The 19921-nt window shown below is 37.3% G+C and overlaps 2 protein-coding genes across 4 annotated transcripts; one reads left to right on the top strand and one right to left on the bottom strand.

Moving 5' to 3' along the window:
* Window positions 1–575: 575 nt before the first annotated feature.
* LOC111874967 (NAD-dependent protein deacetylase Sirt6) lies at window positions 576–13695 on the top strand. 3 transcript variants are annotated; one of them, XM_023870875.2, is made up of 7 exons: window positions 576–1068; window positions 1280–1407; window positions 3612–3730; window positions 4682–4979; window positions 6519–6642; window positions 12112–12642; window positions 12732–13695. In XM_023870875.2, exons 1-7 carry the CDS (start codon window positions 1003–1005, stop codon window positions 12741–12743), a joined length of 1278 nt encoding a protein of 425 aa, XP_023726643.1. In that variant the 5' UTR covers window positions 576–1002; the 3' UTR covers window positions 12744–13695. The 3 variants fall into 3 exon arrangements, with proteins under 3 accessions (XP_023726643.1, XP_023726641.1, XP_023726642.1); XM_023870873.2 differs by having other exon boundaries at window positions 12112–13695; XM_023870874.2 differs by having other exon boundaries at window positions 577–1068; window positions 12115–13695.
* A 2110-nt stretch (window positions 13696–15805) lies between these two features.
* LOC111874970 (40S ribosomal protein S15) lies at window positions 15806–19914 on the bottom strand. The gene is made up of 4 exons (XM_023870879.2): window positions 19818–19914; window positions 19524–19609; window positions 18377–18611; window positions 15806–15928 (listed from the first exon to the last, which is right to left on the bottom strand). Exons 1-4 carry the CDS (start codon window positions 19824–19826, stop codon window positions 15815–15817), a joined length of 444 nt encoding a protein of 147 aa, XP_023726647.1. The 5' UTR covers window positions 19827–19914; the 3' UTR covers window positions 15806–15814.
* Between the last annotated feature and the right edge of the window lie 7 nt (window positions 19915–19921).

The raw sequence follows: 19921 nt of genomic DNA, 5'->3' as shown, positions 1-19921 counted from the left end.
CAACAAAGATAAATTCAAATTAAATTCTGATGTCTATAACATGAATACTAGACAAAAATATAACTTCCACCTACCCTCATCAACTTTATCAGTATATCAAAAAGGAGTCTACTTTACTGGCATAAAAGTGTTCAACAATCTGCCACAAAGTATTAAAAACTTGGGCAATGATACTAAAAAGTTTAAATCAGAGTTAAAGAATTATCTACATGCTCATTCCTTCTACTCTTTAGATGAATACTTCAATGTAAATAGAGAATGATGTAAAATTAAGTTATATTAATTTTTAAGCTAAAATTGCCTGTACTTGTGTATGTAACCTTTTGACTTGTTCTGTATCCAAAGGTACTAACCTGCTTAGGATTTATAGAATGTAAATAAATTCAATTCAATACCTTCTTACCGATTGTGCTCTCGGTGCTGGAGGCCATTTTTAAATTTAGTTCATGTAATCTGGGAATAGATGGCAGCAGCATTGCACCGAGGTGTCATGGTGGCCATGTTGCCAACCCATAACATGAGAGTTTCACGGGGCTGGTCTAGAGCGGTGTAGAGTTAAAGAGTTAAATTCAAAACTCGCGGGGTGACCGCTATGACCGTAAGATGATTATAAGAATGTGCTACAGAGGGCCGGATAGTTATTGTTATTACGGTTATTACCAATGTGATCTATGTTGTTTATTTGCATATATTTGTTTTCTCAGTAAAAATATCTGAGTGATATTTTGTGCCTGTATCATGTGTATGATAATTACCAGTTCTACCAGTACTATGTTGTATTATTTGTACGCTAAATTATATCCCTTCCATTTGGGGTTTTAAGTATAATATCGGACAACAGTGATTTTCAGTACAACCAGTAGCAGAAATGGTGCAGGGAAAGAATTGTGACCATTGTGACTGTGCCGGACTTGTTTTCCAGATCAATTAGGTCCACTTTCTTTTTACATTTCTGGAAGCAGGGAAGAAGGGGTTTGAGAAAACGATAAGAGGAGATCGGAAATGTCTTGTAATTATGCAGATGGTCTGTCACATTACAGTAACAAAGGAAAACTTGGTCTAAAAGAGGTTGGTATTTTGTCGCATGTTTAAGTGTTGTAAAGTATTAATTGATAAAGACTGGTGTTCGAAAGTAGCATCTTGTCAAAGCGATAAGGCCAAAAAGAAAAAGTGGCAGGTACTTAGTAGTTATGATGAATGTGTTGAAGTTTTAATGTGGATCGGTTAACGTTATTCGGATTATGTACTATGTACAGTAATGTAAAGCTCTACGTTTTAGAAATTTGATAGCAGAGAAGATGTAGGAAGCAAAGTTGTGCAACTTGCAGAATGGATTTCTGCAACAAAACATACAGTAATCCATACAGGTGCAGGAATCAGCACATCAGCTGGCATTCCCGACTTCAGGTGAGAAAAACAAATTATGGGTAGTTCAAAATATTTGAATGTGTAGTGTAGGAAATGGTAAATAAATTTCTTATAAGTGGTCGATCCCTGCTTCATTTTTATTTATTGACATTGTTGATTTTAAAGTAGTTGGTTCTTGAACAAAACATGTAGTGCAAGTTTTTAAGTTCCAGTTTCAGATGCCAGGTCATGTTTATATTTGGGTTGCTTCAGTTCATCTCTGAGAGACCTGGTCTTCTGAAGGAAATTAGTTTATAATGTTGTGGGAGAGAGAGATGTGGATAAAAATGGAATGAGCCATTTTTTGCAATACTACAGAACAGAAGTGCATAGAATAATGTAATATTACTTTAAAGGTTTGTTCATAGTTGAAAGAAAGACAAAAACAGCAATTTGAAATATCAGTAGACTATGTCAGTTCTTTGTTTTATGTGAACTAAATATTACTGCAGAGCCTGCTGCCTGCCTCATGCTGGTATCTTACTTGGCTTATCTTTCATCCCTGAATATGGAGGTCACATGTTCCTCCAAAACATGGCTGACTTTCAACGGACTACATGGCATTATATCCCAGGAGACAGAAGTGTTCGTAACCACCTCTGTGAGAACCTCGGTCAGTGCCACATCAAAACTACAATCATTAAATATTAATCTTTACCTTGACAAAGGTCAGTGAGATATTCAGGCAAGTCACAAGGAAAATACAAAACACTTTTAGATATGTAATAAAATTATTTGAATGACATTACAGAAAACACCCAGCTATTTGGTATGCAAGTATCCAGAATTCCCATGCAATAGCCAGACATTAAAAGAAAGCTGTCCGTGTAACAGGCTGTGGAGGTCCATAGGGTTGTGAGATGTTGAGACTCCCACATTTTCTAGACATTCGGCTAACAGATGGCCATGAGGTTGTCAGCCTTACACACTGGCTGCCCTTTACCCCCAGGAAGATTCGTGGTACTCATTTCTGTTAAAGGCTGAATCAACCCCAGGGCCATAGTACAGCTGGAAGTATTAGGTCAATTGGAAAATCCAATGACTTCATCAGGATTCAGACCCACAACCTTCAGGCTTATAGCATAGTTATGCTACTGCATGCCCTTAATGGGCAGACATTTTGAAGAAAATTTAGAATTTTCTAAAGTTACTTAAGAAACAAAGCTTACAACACACATATGGTCACCTGACATGCAGTAGTTCTCCCAGCCATCAGTGACAGCCCTTGCCTGTCATCCTTCCTCAAGTGGGTGCCATTGCAGTCATAGTGATGCATGATTATGCTGGAGGCTAGTGGAATGGGAAAAGTGTAATCAAGTTGTTGTCCTGTTAATCAAGGATGTAAGCACAGTGAAGCTGGTGGATCATTAAATGGAAGCAGTAAATTTTCACCAAGTATCCACACAAACATTTACCTTTTAATCATTTGCCATGTTTCTGTATTTTTCCTCATGTGTTTTTAGTTAATCTTGTACACTGTGTCATTTAATGTATTTTTATTTAATTGTTATAGAATTCGGGCACAATTTTAATTGTAAGCTGGTGAACATTTATTAAAGCACAAATAAGTATTTTATCTTCTGATTAGGGTGAGGTCATGGTCTTGAAATTGGCAGTATACTATGTTTTGTGTTACAAAATAGAAAAGCTGTATCATAATTATATATTCAAGCAAGATGTACAGGGAACTTCCTTTCGCTGTAACTGTAGAATCTGATACAGCAGGTAGAAAGAAAACTTTAGTATGTACACTTAATGAAGTCAATAAAACAATACAATTTTGGAGATTACAATGTTGGTATTACTGATTGAAGGTACTTATGGTGTTGAGATGGTTTCATGTGATACGATATACAAGTACATACCAAGTTTAATGAAGATTGATGCAGGCGTTCAGGCAGTAATAGGGTTTAGCTTAAGAAATTTGAGAGGCTGTAATGTTGGTATTACTGATGGGCGGTATTTATGAATTATGCCATTGAGATGGGTTTAGGTGCCATGAGAAGCATACTGAGTTTCAATGGTTAATAGGGAGTATACACACACACACAGACAGGAAGGTGATTTCATAAGCTTTTATTTTTTCAAAATAAGGGAAGTAGGCTAAAAAGGAGGGACAAAACATGAGTTTTTGCTGTCTGTCATATTAAAACAATTTGCTTTGTAATGTTCTCCATATTTTGATAAACATTTCTGTTTTTAAGAGGCCCTAATGGAGTATGGACATTAGAAGAAAAAGGGTTGAAACCAGAGGTTAATATCTCATTTGATGAGGCAGTGCCAACAAAAACTCACATGGCTATTGTGAAGCTTGTGGAAAGTGGTAAGTTAATTAGGGTTTTGACTATAGACTGATTGACTGAATTGCTATCATGTTTTGTAAAGTAAATGAGGATGATGTTCAAAAACACATCAGTGCTTTTATAAGCTAATATAGTGTTGAACAAGTTCATTGTTATGATCAGGGCTCCAGAAATGTGTTTGACCGCTCACAGTGCGTAATTTGATGAAGATGCATGATGGGTATAATAGTATTTGGACAAACTATATTGTGAGACTGTGAGTGGATTTTGTTGAATTTGTTGTATTTCTAGAACTGTGGTTATGGTTCTGCTAAGTTCATGTGGTTTTGTAAGGCAGTTGTTTTCTAATCATTTGTGCCTGTAGGTAATCTTCAAAACCATATTTTATTATGTCCATTCAAATGATAAACCTTACTGAGTAAAAGCAACACAGCGGGCCACAAACACACACAGGACAACACTAAAGAACCCTCTTCTCGAGAATGACAAGATGGCACACATTCGGCTCCCGTCAAAAGAAATAATAAGAGGGACAACACGAACCAGCTAGGTTTACAAATTCCAATAGAATCTTAACAGACTAACTATAAATATTTTAAAGCATTGGAACAGCCGCTGCAGTTGTAAAGACTATAGATTTTATAGCCAATTGTATATTGTTTATATTGTATGTATATATTTTAACTTTTAGAACATGTACTGTAATGGTGGCTTCTAACTGTATTGATGTAAAAGGTGTCCCTCTGAAGACCGAAACATGTAAGGGCATGAATAATTGAAATAAGAAAATCATAACCAGTCACACTGAACAGAACTAATTAACTTTTTCGTACTGAATAGTATATATAGCAAAATTTGTTTTCAAAGTTACATATGTGTCACACAAGTTATAGTAGTTCTGACACTAAAAAGATTGCTCTCATATTTTAGAATGTAACAAGATGGCACATAATATTTGTATTTATATGCAGGAAAGGTGCAGTATGTGGTAAGCCAGAACATAGATGGTTTACATTTGCGTTCAGGATTACCTCGCACTCACATTGCAGAGTTGCATGGCAACATGTTCATTGAACAGTGTAATCAGTGTGGTCATCAGTTTGTGAGAAAACATCCCACATCTACAGTTGGACAGAAGTGTCTTGAAACACCATGTCCAGGTTTTAGACGCAATGGAAGGCCTTGTCGTGGAAAACTCCATGATACTATCCTCGACTGGGAACACAGCTTACCAGAAAATGACTTAGGGATGGCAGACTTCCATTCTTGGTAAGATACTGCCCATATGTGAACCATGTAATTGGAAATTTTTCAACTTGTGAAAATTATTTTAATGCTTTGAGGTAGTGATACTTGAAAATATCACAATCATATACTATAAAATGTGTAATAAATAATGAAAAATCCATATTACAGGCATATTTTGGGAATTGGTATACTCTGTCTAAAACATGGTTGAATGTTTGTCATACCTTCGTGCTAAGTCTTGTTGGGTGATTGGCCATGTTAAAGTTGAGTTAAACCCCAGCGTTTCAGAAACATTCTCCACTGTCATCATCAGGGTTGATGTCATAACCTTGCATAGGCAATCTTATGGAAGAAAAGTCATGTGTTCAATGAGATCGCTGGTATGGCGATTTTAGTTCCCTATCTATGCTGAAAATAGGATCTAGTAACTTTATAATAATGATGTAATAATCTGTGCCATTATCTAATATGGTTCACCTCCAGAAATGCCATAGACTGAAAGTAATCAAGAAGCTATGTTTGAAATGGAATACCATGGTTTAGCACGAAAATATTAATAAAAGAAAAGTAATCAAGAAGCTATGTTTGAAATGGAATACCATGGTTTAGCACGAAAATATTAATAAAAGAAGGAAATTTCTGGGATTCAATGCTGATGCAATACTTTTACATTTTACATTAGTCGCATGACAGGTTAGGTTTTCAGTCTGTGCATGATGGGTGCCATGCATGCTGACCCCACAACACAAAATGCAAAGAATGGGTCTGGCATTACAGCATCTGAATCGCTACCACGATGGACACGATATGCTAGCCCGAATTTTCACAGGTGATGAGTCTTGCTCCAAGCGCCTTCCATTTGTTTGGCCCTCTTAAACATCATCTTTCGGCTGAACATTTTCCCGACGATGAAGCTGTAGAAAGGGAAGTCACTGCCTGGTTCTGACAGCAGCCCAAAGAATTTTATGCTGCTGGTTTTCAGGGGCTTGTGAAACGATGGGACAAGTGCCTCAGTTTACAGGGAGATTATTTTGAGAAGTAAAAGCATTTTTTCAAATCAGTACTCTTATTTGTTTAAGTTCTATGTATCTGTAGCCAGGAACTCTTGACCACTAGACCACAGAGGCGGTCATTAACTAATTTTAAGACTCCTACTAGGCTGCTGTTACTATATAATACCCTTTTTACTAGGTTAATAAAAAGCAGTAATATCCAGTATGTCGCAAGGTACCACACACTCCCATGCATGTTAATAAAAAGCAGTAATATCCAGTATGTCGCAAGGTACCGCACACTCCCATGCGTGTTTTTATGCACTTAGCTATTGAGAAGATGTCCACCATGATTTATTGAATATATTATGAATTGTATTTAGCAACATTTAATTTATTTTATCATACCAAGCTTCACTTTTACAAGTTGAAGGATTTTTATTCTGGACTCCATTTAAAACTGCAGGTTTAAAAAAAGGAAATTGTAAATTTTACTTTCAGTAACTTCAGTGCAGTCTACATCTGTACATGTGTTTAGACCTCATCCATTACATTTTTGATGTTTCAGTATTGCTGATCTCAGCATTTGTCTTGGAACAACACTGCAAATTGTTCCAAGTGGAAACCTTCCACTCTACACAAAGAAGTTTGGGGGACGCCTAGTCATCTGCAATTTGCAGCCAACAAAACATGTAAGGCTTCTTATGAACAAACTGTAGGTAAAAAAAAAAAGAAATGCTGTCTTAACTTACTCAATTTTGGTTGCTATCTCCTTCAAAATAGTCTCCTTTGGAACATATAGTGATCCTATCGTTTTTTTAATGCTTTAAAATCACCATGGAAGTCATTTTCCTGAATGCTGTCAAGTACTTCTTGCAATTCCCTTTGGATGTCAGACACTGTTGCAAAACGTCCCTTCAGATTCATTTTCAATTTGGGAAACAAAGCGAAATCACAGGGGGCTAAGTAAGGCGAGTAGGGAGGATGGGGAATGATAACCATGTTGTAAGATTTGAGGTTTTCACGGTGGTGACTCTGAAGAAAGCAGTCTTCTGGGAAATGGCGCTGTGTAGATATTGTGTTAACTGATGTTCCTCCGAACGTCAGTGAACACAATGTATACATGGCGCCACATCCCAGAAAACTGTTTTCTCGATAACCATGTTGTTGGTCACAAACTCCGTGGTTTTCGGGGATGTGTGGGTGTCCACATCATGATGGAGCCAGTTGTGGTCATGCCAAAGTTCTGGTCTTTTGCATCACTCATTTTCTTTCAAGCACCTCAAAATGTCACAGTAAAAGTCACAGTTGACTGTAGTGTTAGGAGGAACAAATTCACAGTGAACAATCAATCCCCTTCATGTTAAAAAAAAACAATGCGAATGCTCTTTGTTCAACTCTGAACTTGCTGCACTTTTTTTGCTCTTGGTGATTGTGGGCTCTGACTGAGCGATCGCCACTTCTTGGCAAAGTTAGTACCAACTTAAGCGGATAGAGCGTGCTACGTGGTCAGCGCAATGAATCCCCACAGCCATTAATTTCGGTTTTCTAGACTGGTGAGTGGTCCCCGTTCCAGACCCACTACTTCTCAGAAAATCTGATAGCACCAGAAATTGAACCCGGACCTCTGGATCTGTAGCCAGGAACTATGACCACTAGACCACAGAGGTGGTATAGTTTGCTTGTGGACTAAAACCACGGAGTTTGTTTTGATTGTGGGCTTCTCCACTGCAATGATTATTGCTTTGTTTCTGGATGATAATTGTAAATCCAACTCTCATCACTCATTATAATCCTAGAAATAAAAGTTGGGCCTTCTCTCATAGTTCAAGACACGTTTATGTGCTCCTGCTTTTCATCATTTGTCAAGAGTCGGTGAATAAACTTTGTGGCAATGTGCATGTTCAAATTTTGTTAAGATCTCCTGGCAAACTCCACAAATAACTGATCCCAACAGTGCATGCAAGCTCATGGATTGTTCGGCAAAAGTCTTCTTGTATGAGTTCTCAAATTTTTTCAACATGTCATTTTGCTGGTGCTTGGTCGCCCTAAACGTTCATCATCTTCAAATGACACTCAACCAGCCTTGAAACATGAATGCCATTCAAAAACTGCTGTCTGGCTTAAAGAATGTTCTCCAAAAGGCTCACAAAGCATTTCACAGAAAACTTGAAGCAGACATGTTGTTTGATTTTGCCATCCATCGCAGACAAAATGAAACACAAATTTGAAAAAGCACTGGTGTAAAAAACAGTGTGCGTTCACAGCACAGTGTTACATGGCAGACTGATGCAATAGGCTTGGAGAAATGTGACCTTGGCCTCACCTCTCATCATCTTTCACCAAGGCAGTTACAGCAGTAACAGTCTGATAACTTTCCAATAGTGATCGGCAGAAGTTAGGTGGAATTAGTGGTAACTGATTTTCTCCGTGTACATGGTTATGTGTGGTGAACTCAAGATGAATATTGGGAAGTTGTGTGAAAGTAAACTGACTTTTGTATTATACGGTACCATGAAGAGACCCACTGCTAGGTAACGACCATGAAACAGTGAAACGCCTACTGCTAGGCAACAGTTGAACTACAACAGAGGAATGGTGTCTTTTATGTGGTCTGTGCTATGATATTATAATCAGGACAATTGGAGCAGGTATTAGTGGGCAATGACATGAGAACTGAAGCTGAAGAATCTCCATTGTTGAGATCCGTTACCAGGAAGTGACTAGTGAAAGTAGCATGTGCTCTAGTGATTTGTAAAGTGTGAAGATCAGTGATGGTGCCATAATTACTTGTAGTAACGAGTTGTGTGTGTATAAGCGTTCAGTAAATCCAGTCAGCACTCCAGACCTCATCTGTAGTCACTCATACATGTGACAATATGTAGCTGTATGTATGGCCACAAAAACAAACACGGAACATAAAGCATTATCAGTTTCAGAGAAACTTGGGATCATTAAGAAAGGGGATGCTCAACCACATGTGATGCACACAAAGTTTGTGGAACAGCTTGGCATACCAGTGTTGACACTAAATAATATTATAGCAAGCAAGAAAAATATACCTCAACAATGTATAAGAGTTCAGCCAGGTAGANTTCATTTTCAATTTGGGAAACAAAGCGAAATCACAGGGGGCTAAGTAAGGCGAGTAGGGAGGATGGGGAATGATAACCATGTTGTAAGATTTGAGGTTTTCACGGTGGTGACTCTGAAGAAAGCAGTCTTCTGGGAAATGGCGCTGTGTAGATATTGTGTTAACTGATGTTCCTCCGAACGTCAGTGAACACAATGTATACATGGCGCCACATCCCAGAAAACTGTTTTCTCGATAACCATGTTGTTGGTCACAAACTCCGTGGTTTTCGGGGATGTGTGGGTGTCCACATCATGATGGAGCCAGTTGTGGTCATGCCAAAGTTCTGGTCTTTTGCATCACTCATTTTCTTTCAAGCACCTCAAAATGTCACAGTAAAAGTCACAGTTGACTGTAGTGTTAGGAGGAACAAATTCACAGTGAACAATCAATCCCCTTCATGTTAAAAAAAAACAATGCGAATGCTCTTTGTTCAACTCTGAACTTGCTGCACTTTTTTTGCTCTTGGTGATTGTGGGCTCTGACTGAGCGATCGCCACTTCTTGGCAAAGTTAGTACCAACTTAAGCGGATAGAGCGTGCTACGTGGTCAGCGCAATGAATCCCCACAGCCATTAATTTCGGTTTTCTAGACTGGTGAGTGGTCCCCGTTCCAGACCCACTACTTCTCAGAAAATCTGATAGCACCAGAAATTGAACCCGGACCTCTGGATCTGTAGCCAGGAACTATGACCACTAGACCACAGAGGTGGTATAGTTTGCTTGTGGACTAAAACCACGGAGTTTGTTTTGATTGTGGGCTTCTCCACTGCAATGATTATTGCTTTGTTTCTGGATGATAATTGTAAATCCAACTCTCATCACTCATTATAATCCTAGAAATAAAAGTTGGGCCTTCTCTCATAGTTCAANTGTGCACTCTTTGTGAATGCGTGACAGAGATGGCAGCACTCTACAGCACACAGAACTGTAGTGGTAGCGGCAAGAGTGAGGAGTGTTTTTGATTAAAATGGCAACGTTTTCGTNGTCCACATCATGATGGAGCCAGTTGTGGTCATGCCAAAGTTCTGGTCTTTTGCATCACTCATTTTCTTTCAAGCACCTCAAAATGTCACAGTAAAAGTCACAGTTGACTGTAGTGTTAGGAGGAACAAATTCACAGTGAACAATCAATCCCCTTCATGTTAAAAAAAAACAATGCGAATGCTCTTTGTTCAACTCTGAACTTGCTGCACTTTTTTTGCTCTTGGTGATTGTGGGCTCTGACTGAGCGATCGCCACTTCTTGGCAAAGTTAGTACCAACTTAAGCGGATAGAGCGTGCTACGTGGTCAGCGCAATGAATCCCCACAGCCATTAATTTCGGTTTTCTAGACTGCTGAGTGGTCCCCGTTCCAGACCCACTACTTCTCAGAAAATCTGATAGCACCAGAAATTGAACCCGGACCTCTGGATCTGTAGCCAGGAACTATGACCACTAGACCACAGAGGTGGTATAGTTTGCTTGTGGACTAAAACCACGGAGTTTGTTTTGATTGTGGGCTTCTCCACTGCAATGATTATTGCTTTGTTTCTGGATGATAATTGTAAATCCAACTCTCATCACTCATTATAATCCTAGAAATAAAAGTTGGGCCTTCTCTCATAGTTCAAGACACGTTTATGTGCTCCTGCTTTTCATCATTTGTCAAGAGTCGGTGAATAAACTTTGTGGCAATGTGCATGTTCAAATTTTGTTAAGATCTCCTGGCAAACTCCACAAATAACTGATCCCAACAGTGCATGCAAGCTCATGGATTGTTCGGCAAAAGTCTTCTTGTATGAGTTCTCAAATTTTTTCAACATGTCATTTTGCTGGTGCTTGGTCGCCCTAAACGTTCATCATCTTCAAATGACACTCAACCAGCCTTGAAACATGAATGCCATTCAAAAACTGCTGTCTGGCTTAAAGAATGTTCTCCAAAAGGCTCACAAAGCATTTCACAGAAAACTTGAAGCAGACATGTTGTTTGATTTTGCCATCCATCGCAGACAAAATGAAACACAAATTTGAAAAAGCACTGGTGTAAAAAACAGTGTGCGTTCACAGCACAGTGTTACATGGCAGACTGATGCAATAGGCTTGGAGAAATGTGACCTTGGCCTCACCTCTCATCATCTTTCACCAAGGCAGTTACAGCAGTAACAGTCTGGGAGATTATGTTGAAAAGTGACAGAAGTTTCAAATTTTTTGTATGATTATTGTGTGAGAAAAAAATCGGAGACCTTAGAACTTGAACGCACAACGTATTTCAAAACAACATTTCAGAGACAGGATTCTGACTCCATCTTCAGATAAAACCTCAGAGACAGAATCCAGTCTCTGAAACGTTATGTTTTGAAATATAAACAGGACAACAGATAATGTCCAGAAACATATTTGTACAGGTAGAAAGGAGTTAAAAACATCTAAACATGAGTTGCCTGAATCAGTGCTCCTTGAGTGGTTTAGGCAGAAACAGACATTAAATATACCAATTCAAGATCTTATGTTGCATAAGAAGGCTGAAGTAGCCTTAAAGCTAAACATTGAATTCATACATTCAAATGTATGGCTTATTAACTGAGAAAACATGCAAGGCTTAGCTACCATTGGGAACTTGAATATTTTTTATATTCGAAAGACAAGTGAAGCAAATGGCAGTAGAATGTGTTCAAGAACAAATAAGATTTCAGAACAAACTGTTCAACCAAGCAATGGCAGCAGAACAGATGATGTATAGTTAAATGTATTTTATGTGTTTTTAGCTGTTTATTGAGTGTAAAAATATGTTAATTCATTAGTTTTGTAAAAGGGATACAACTAATTTTGCAAACATTTTGAAGCCTACTCTTTTAAAGCATTTTCCACCTTCAGGTGTTTATATTTCTTTGTTGTTTGGAAACTTCTTACAAGGGATACACTGTATATAACATGACAAAATTATAAATATACATAATTTGTCTTGCTGTCAGCACATTTCGAGGAAATTTGCACTATAAATAGTCACTTTCTGAATAATTACTGATACAGGTTATCTTTTCTTCTAGCAGGACCGCAAAGCAGATCTCATAATCCATTCATATGTGGATGATGTAATGGTGCAGCTGATGAAGTTGTTAGATCTGCCTATTCCTGAATATAGCAGAGAGAAAGACCCAACTAAATTAGTTTCAGGTGACAGTGGAGCATATACAGATTGGACAATTCCAGATAGCAATGTGAAAATTATGAGAACACTATATGAGGAGAAATGCTGCAAGCAGTCTAAGAAGAGGGCATGCAAGACAGATATTGAAAGGAAAGATGATCTGCATTTTGAGCAACAAAAAAGGAAAAAACCAAAAGAAGAAGAAATGTATAAGAATAGCATTTGCACCTCACAGACACAGGATGTAACAGAAATTGTTACACATGGTCTAGAAAGTAAAAGTAATGTGACAGCAGCTGTGAAGGGTGATCAGGAAGATGTTAGAGATAATACAGAATATGAAGTAAAAATTGAAAATGACAGTGAAGGAAAATCTGAAGTTATTATACAACATCCTCAGGACATACCACCCAGTGAACTTCAGCACGAGGTAGGTGTAATTGAGGTACATTGCCATTGAATGCCAAGCCCTCAGCTTTTTGTATAATCTTTAACCTATAAATCTTTTATTTGATACAGCATAATATTTGAACATTTTTCCTGGCTCTGGTTTGGGAAGTCTGGAAGTGTGATCGTAGAAAAAAGAACACTAATTATGTCAAAGGAGTCCAAGAAAACAAGGTCAATGCAGATAATTTGTTGAATTATCATTTCTGTCACAATTACTTCGATGCGTACGTAAATACTCATAATTTTTCGTTTACACACACCCAGAAGTGCATTTAAACTCATAATTAAGTGGTTCTCAGGATGAATCAGTGTGTTAGTGTGGTTTATAGAATGATTCAGAGTTTGTGAAATGTATTCATACAATAAAATGTGATGTATTGAGAGTCAAATTAAGATCTTTTGCTGTATTATGGAGTTTGTATATTAGAACTCTTGTTAAGTTGCTTCCATGAATAAAGTTAACAGTTTCTTAATGTATGAACATGAAAAACCTAGTCCAAAAATCTTGGTTTAGGTTATCACATACCCTCAAAAATTGGAGAACTTCCCTTATAGTTTCAGCTATGTGTGCTTTGTGAGATTTGGGGTTTTCAAGGTGATGACTATGAAGATTACTGTCTTCTGGATTGTGAGGCCATGTAGTCTGATAGATCAGTACAGATGTTTTGGGAAACCTATTGCCATTAGGGTAGAAGAGTAAGTCATACCATTCCTCCTTGAAGATGGAGGCATCAGGTTCCTCCAAAGCTCTGATAATGATCTACCAGACTACACAGATCACAATTCAAAGGACACTACTCCTTATATTGGCTTTGTATTCAACAACAGCCATGATGTTCCATCTAAGCTAGAATTTTGTACTGGCCTAGTTCCCATTTTCAGATACATTATGTCCGGAATGCAGAAACTGCAATGTGTTACATAAAAATAAAAATTGTGAGTGTATACTTGGAGGTAGAGATTGTAAGATAATATTAAAATAGATCTTAGAAACATAGGATGGGAGGATTTGGATTTAATTTATATGGTTCAAGATATGAACCGGTGATGGGCTGTTGTGAACATGCTAATGAATGTATGAATTTATGCAGTCTGTTAAAATACTGAAACCATCTTTATATTAAAATTCATAAAGCAAATAAAATGTGCAGTGTAATTTCTTCAAGTGGTCATGTGGACCTTTCCTCTGGTCAGCCTTTTCTCCATTCTTAGAAGACCTGATGTCCCAGTTTATTGAATTCCTGGGGCAATGGTGTTTCTTACACTAAGTCAAGTTTTTACTAACTGAGGTTATACAAAGTTACTGTTCATTGATTTCATGTACTCATATATAAATTATAATTTCTTTATGAACACTTACAATTATATATCCAATAATATCAAATTAATTTCCACGAGTATCTGACATTGCCTGAAAGATGAGGCAGTAACTGTAATGTGCCCTGGCCACATCATGGGCACTGTGCAAAGTAATGTTTGTGATGGGGTTGCTGTCTGAAGACTCAAATCATGCTACTATGTGTACTAAACCGACCGAGGGTTGCTTCTTCCACTCACTTTGCCATCACATCTACAGTTATCTCATGCTGCCTTGGTGACTGGCAGAATACAGGAGAGAGAAGAGCAAATATACTCGACAACTAAACATATTATAACCTAGGAAAAAAGATAAAATATGAATAGATTTAGAACATATTTTAAGAATGCCAACTTATTGAATTCCTCAGAAGCTGTTTGATCATTACCCTGGTGGAAGAAGAGGAAGTTGGCCACTGGTTCAGTTCATCTAACCCAAAGTTTGGAACATATCAAAAAGCTGATCATACTAATTTTTAAAATAATAATAAAAAACAGCGACTGTGAGGGAACATTTTCTTCATATGGAAAACATGAACACTTTTTCTCAATCACAGAGCTTTGCTAGTTTGGTTTTGCTATTGGATAATGCAATGAAACTTATCAATTCATTCTGGAGACCTAACTCAAGCATTTGCTCGTAAAAGGAAACACCTTAACGTTTTCAGAGCCAGTCAGAGAAAGCAACAGTTAAATACAGACAAATTTAAAATGGTTCCAATTTATGCTTCTGAAGGCTTACATGAATGCCTGAATGAAATGTGATTCCTTTGTCAGGATTTACAAGCTCTTCACACACTTAAAAATTATACATTTTTGTGCATTTGAGGTCTGCCAATGAATAGTAAACATACTTGCTGATTATCTTGGAAAATTGAGTTTCAACTTCTGTTACATCAAGTACTAGTCTCTGTACTGTCATTTGGCTAGAATATTTTTGCAATTATGCAACATGCGTCTTTTAATTACAAAATCAGCTAAGAAAATGCCTTTGTAAATGGACAATTAATTGGAACATGCCAAAACTCGGCTGAACATCGCTGAGAAATCAGAACACTTTTTAGCAGACTTCCAGTTCCTGAATTAGAGAAGCTACTTTTGTGTTTTCTGAGGTCTTCTGGATACACCTATAGTTGAAATGTGAATGTTCAATTTGAAAATAATGCTACCATTATTCTCATAAAAAAATTCTGTCCAGGGCTCTTTAAATGATCTGTTCTTTCTTCTACGTCTATAGATGTCATAACCATCTGACCAGTTAAAAAGCATTTATTCTCGAGTCTAAGCCCCATGCCATGAAAGTTAACCAAAGGTGTTGTACACTTAACCTTAGTGTTAGATACGTGATTAGTCAGCACTGTACTTCACCCACTTTATTCCTGGGTATAAATAATAAGGGCTGATGATGCATTCTGGACATTCTAATGGAACATAAACTGAAATATATATCAAAACTCTAGAATATATATCTTTCATTAAAATCCATTAAGTAGTTCAGAAGCTGAATACAGACATATGGCACCCACCCCATAAAATGAAACATCCCCAAAAATGGCATTTCTTTGGTACTCTATTCACTCTATGCTGTTTCTGCAAAGAATGCAATACTCAGGACCTTAAATGAGTTGGGTAGGACGATGATAATAAGGTAAAAAGGTAAAGTTGTCCCTGTGCTTAATGAATTAGGCACTATGCAATGAAGGTGTATGGGGGAATGGATATATAGATCCAAATAATAATATTAATACTAATAATAAACAGTACTTAATATGTTTATTTTTTTTCTCCTGACATCTTTATTTCAGAGGTATGAATCTTGAGCTGTGGGTAGCACCAATACCTGGCCTACCATGCTTTACAGGCTTGTAGGTAACACTAAATTCGCCCAAGTAGTGACCAATCATCTCTGGCTGAAACAAAATTATGAAATGCAGCTGTTGAAAATAGTCAAAATCATTAATATTTTTGCAGTAATTTCAAATATCACAAAATAACAATGGACCAAAGTATTTTAAAGACTAGCTACTAAGTGAACCACTATAACATACTGTAAATACGCATCTCAATAACTTCAGCAAACAGAAAAACAATACTGATTAGGGGCATTACAGAGGCAAAATTTATGTGTGATTCTGATGTCTGGAGTAACAGGCAATTTGCTGTAAAACTGAGTGGGCATCCACTTGATGGCAGGGTGATCACATCATTTTGGATCAAGCATGTGATTGCATACACATCATAATAAGTATTGCTATCCTAAAGTACCTTCAACAAATTATGGCCAATGCATGTGTCACGTGAGATGTGGCTGTCTGGCTGAAATGAATTCTTGCAATATTACAGGCAAACAATCCTGTTCTGACTTCACACATTCAGTTGAACTAGTCAAGGAAAAAGGGCATGTCATACTTTGTGTACACAATCTTATGAACAAAAGTCCTGCGTGCTGGACAAGGTATCCCATGTGACAATTATAGGGACCACTCTTTATAGGTTGCACATATATTTGAGCAACCTGTTGCATTGATGTATCACTCTCATTCACCTGTCTTTAATGCAACTTCAAATAAGTTCAAAATCTCTCTTTAATGTAAAATAACATTAAAATCACACCAACTGCTACATGTTTTGGCCTTGCTTGGCCATCTTGACGCAACTGTTCACTTTTTGGAAACCGTCACACTGCACTATATCTTAAAGTCAATATATTCCCATGCTAGTGTGTTATCATTGTCCACACTAAAATACATTTGTCTGAGAACAAAACTCTCTCACTGTTCTGCATCATCTTCCTTTTGCGCAGTCCATGTCTGACCCCTTCGTATGTATGTACTCACTATTTGGGCATATGTCCCTTGTATCTAGTGCAGTGTGGCAATTACAAAAAGTGAATAATTGCCTGAGATGGCCAGTTAGGCTGAAACATGTAGCAATTGATGTGACTTTAATGTTATTTTGAATTAAAGAGACCGAACATTTTTAAGCTGCATTAAAGACACAGGTGAATGAGTAAGAGGTTGCACAATTTAATATAAACTGTTATAAAATCTTTAACATATTTATATCTGCAAATAATCTTGTCATATACTGCATTACAATGATGAAGTTCCCATAAAAGCACATCTGTAATAAGTTGACATGTAGGAGAGTGCAGTGTGTCTGTTATATCCGTTACTTTCTCATAAAAATAATTCTATCATTGTGACATCAACATATTAGTCATTTGCTAGAATCTCAGTGGGCAGGGCTTCTGTAGGAAGATGGCAGCTGTACCACTCTTTTAATATTTATCCTGTATTATATACAATATAAACAACATACTGAAATTTCTCCAAAAATTTTGCATCTATAGCCATCATGGCTATTTCACACTTCCATTGTTTCATTTGAAATATTACTCATGTCCAAGAGGCATCATATAAAGAACCGTGACTACAATGGAAGAATTTCAGATCTGCAATTTACCAGTTTAACAAACCTGTTTTCTCAATAAGCAGTGCTATAGTAAAATACCAATATAGAAACTAAATATGTCCATTTTGGAAGATAATGGTTTATGTTTAAACATTTTGTTTCAACTAAATGAAGGAAGAAAATGAGATATTAATTCAAGGCTCATTTTTAATTTAAAGTCAGGTGATCTGGCAACACTGTTACTTTCAATGTTAGATAATGCAACAAGAGAGAGCCCACATGGGAAGTCTGGATAATGCATCCAGTATTCACTGAACAGCAGCTCATTACATCACTGTGTGCCAACTTTGTCCAGATGTGAAAATGAAGCATAAAACAGAAGAGGGTGAATGTGAAATTTTTTGTTAAACTGCAGCAATTTCCAAGTGAAACATCAAAGTTGTTAAAAACAGTTTATGGTGAATCTACTATGAGCAAGAGCAATGTTTGTTACTGGCACAAATGTTTCAGAGAAGGCAGATAAGATGTGAACGATGAGAGGCAAGATGCTCCCATAATGAAGTGAATGGATGAAAATATCGTTAAAATCAGGGAACTTGTGCAATCTGATTGTGAGTTATCTTGCAGGATGGTACTTGATGAGCTTCGTATGAGCAAAGAAATTGTTAGGAAAATTTCAGTACAGGATCTTGGCATGAGAAAGTTAGCAGCAAAGCTCATGCTGCAAAATTAAAAGTACATTATTTCAAGCACTGCACTGAAAATTTCACTATTTAAATGCAAGTCACAAGAACAGAAATACCAGACCTTGATAAAGACATTAACCAGCTAATGCATGGAACATTTTTGTTGCAGCACAAACAAATAATTTTCTAATTTTAGCAAACAGTCACTTCATAAAATGATTATGATAAAATGAAGCCAATAATATAATTTTTCCTTACCTTCACTTCCACTTGATTGAAAGTCTTGCCATTATATACACCAACGATGCTGCCAACCATTTCAGGAACTATAATCATGTTGCGCAGATGGGTTTTTACAATTTCAGGCTTTTCATTGGGAGGGGCTTCCTTCTTGGCTTTTCGCAACTTCTTAACAAGTGCCATTGGTTTGCGCTTAAGCCCTCTACGAAAACGTCGTCGAGCACGAGAATGCATCAACTCCATCAACTGTTCTCTAGATATAAAATATAAGATTGATATAACCTAATATCATCACTAAGTACTGCTACATGTCAATATGTCAAACTGAATGTTATTCAGAGCCAAGTCCAAAAAGCCAATACATTTTTGAAACACAAATATGCTTTATCATATGGTTCTGCTAAGAGAATGGATGGAAGTCAGAGTAGTGATGGAGAACAGTTAGCACTGAGTAACTAACCCACTTACTACACTGAGGTCTTGAGAATCCATCAGTCGCTCAGCTACTCATATTCACAACAATTTATGGAACCCAAAGGTGCAAGACCATGCTCACAAGAGCCCACCATTGGTCCCTGTCCTCAGCCAGATGAATCCAATTCACACCACCCTATTCTTATTCTTGAAAATCCATTTCAGCATTATCCTCCCACGAACATCTAGTCTTCCTAGTGGCCTCTTTCATCTAGGCTTTCCCACCAAAACCCTGTACACATTCCTCTTCTTCCCCAAATGTTGTGAATAAACTTGCCCTATAGCCTCCTTACATCGTATGTCCATTTTCCTTTGCTTAGGTAGTTTCAAAGAATCCACTCAAGTTCAAAGTCCTGTTTAAATCGCAGTGAACATTACCGTAGTTCTATTCACACAGACTGCTCTATGCAGAAATCTGATCAAATGTACAGCTGCCATTAAACCAGCAAAAATTCCATATTTTTATCCAGTTAAAACAAATCATTGAAACTTCATTTGCTGGTGAACTTGGTTGCAAAGTGGCTATACTTCATGCTGCCCTAAGGCATTTTTGGCAACAGGGCAATACAACTGCTGTGTGTCACTTCCGCTAATCTACTATCATCAATGTCTGCTATTTATTCTGCAGTATGTTAAAAAATAACTGCCCATAAATATTCAAACTTTCGCGTTCACAACGCCTGTTACTTACGCTGGCATATCCAACAGCTGATCCAGGTCCACTCCACGAAAAGTAAACTTCCTGAAAGTCCTTTTCTTCTTCTGCGTTTCTTCTTGCTGTAATTTGAAACATAGAACCACATGAACAAAACCGTCACGCCGATAGTTTACCATCTTTTATGCAAGTCTGTCGCAAAATTTTTATAGTTATTTAGGTTTGCTGCTAAAATATTAAGCCAGTAGTATTAGTTTAATGTTTTACACTTTAAAATGTAGTGCAGATGAGCTGGATAAATACAAATTTCACCATTACCACAAATCTTACCTCAGCCATTTTTACGCCTCGTCCAAAACTTCGAAGGAAACTTCAACCATCAATTTTAATTAGTGGTTCAGAAATCTGTCACAGTTCTGGTTCCGGCGCTAATA

This window comes from Cryptotermes secundus, unplaced genomic scaffold (assembly GCF_002891405.2).
Source record: "Cryptotermes secundus unplaced genomic scaffold, Csec_1.0 scaffold795, whole genome shotgun sequence".
Classification (NCBI taxonomy): Eukaryota; Metazoa; Arthropoda; class Insecta; order Blattodea; family Kalotermitidae; genus Cryptotermes; species Cryptotermes secundus.
The sequence above is the reverse complement of the archived record's forward strand: the minus strand, read 5'-3'. Positions and strand labels throughout refer to the sequence as shown.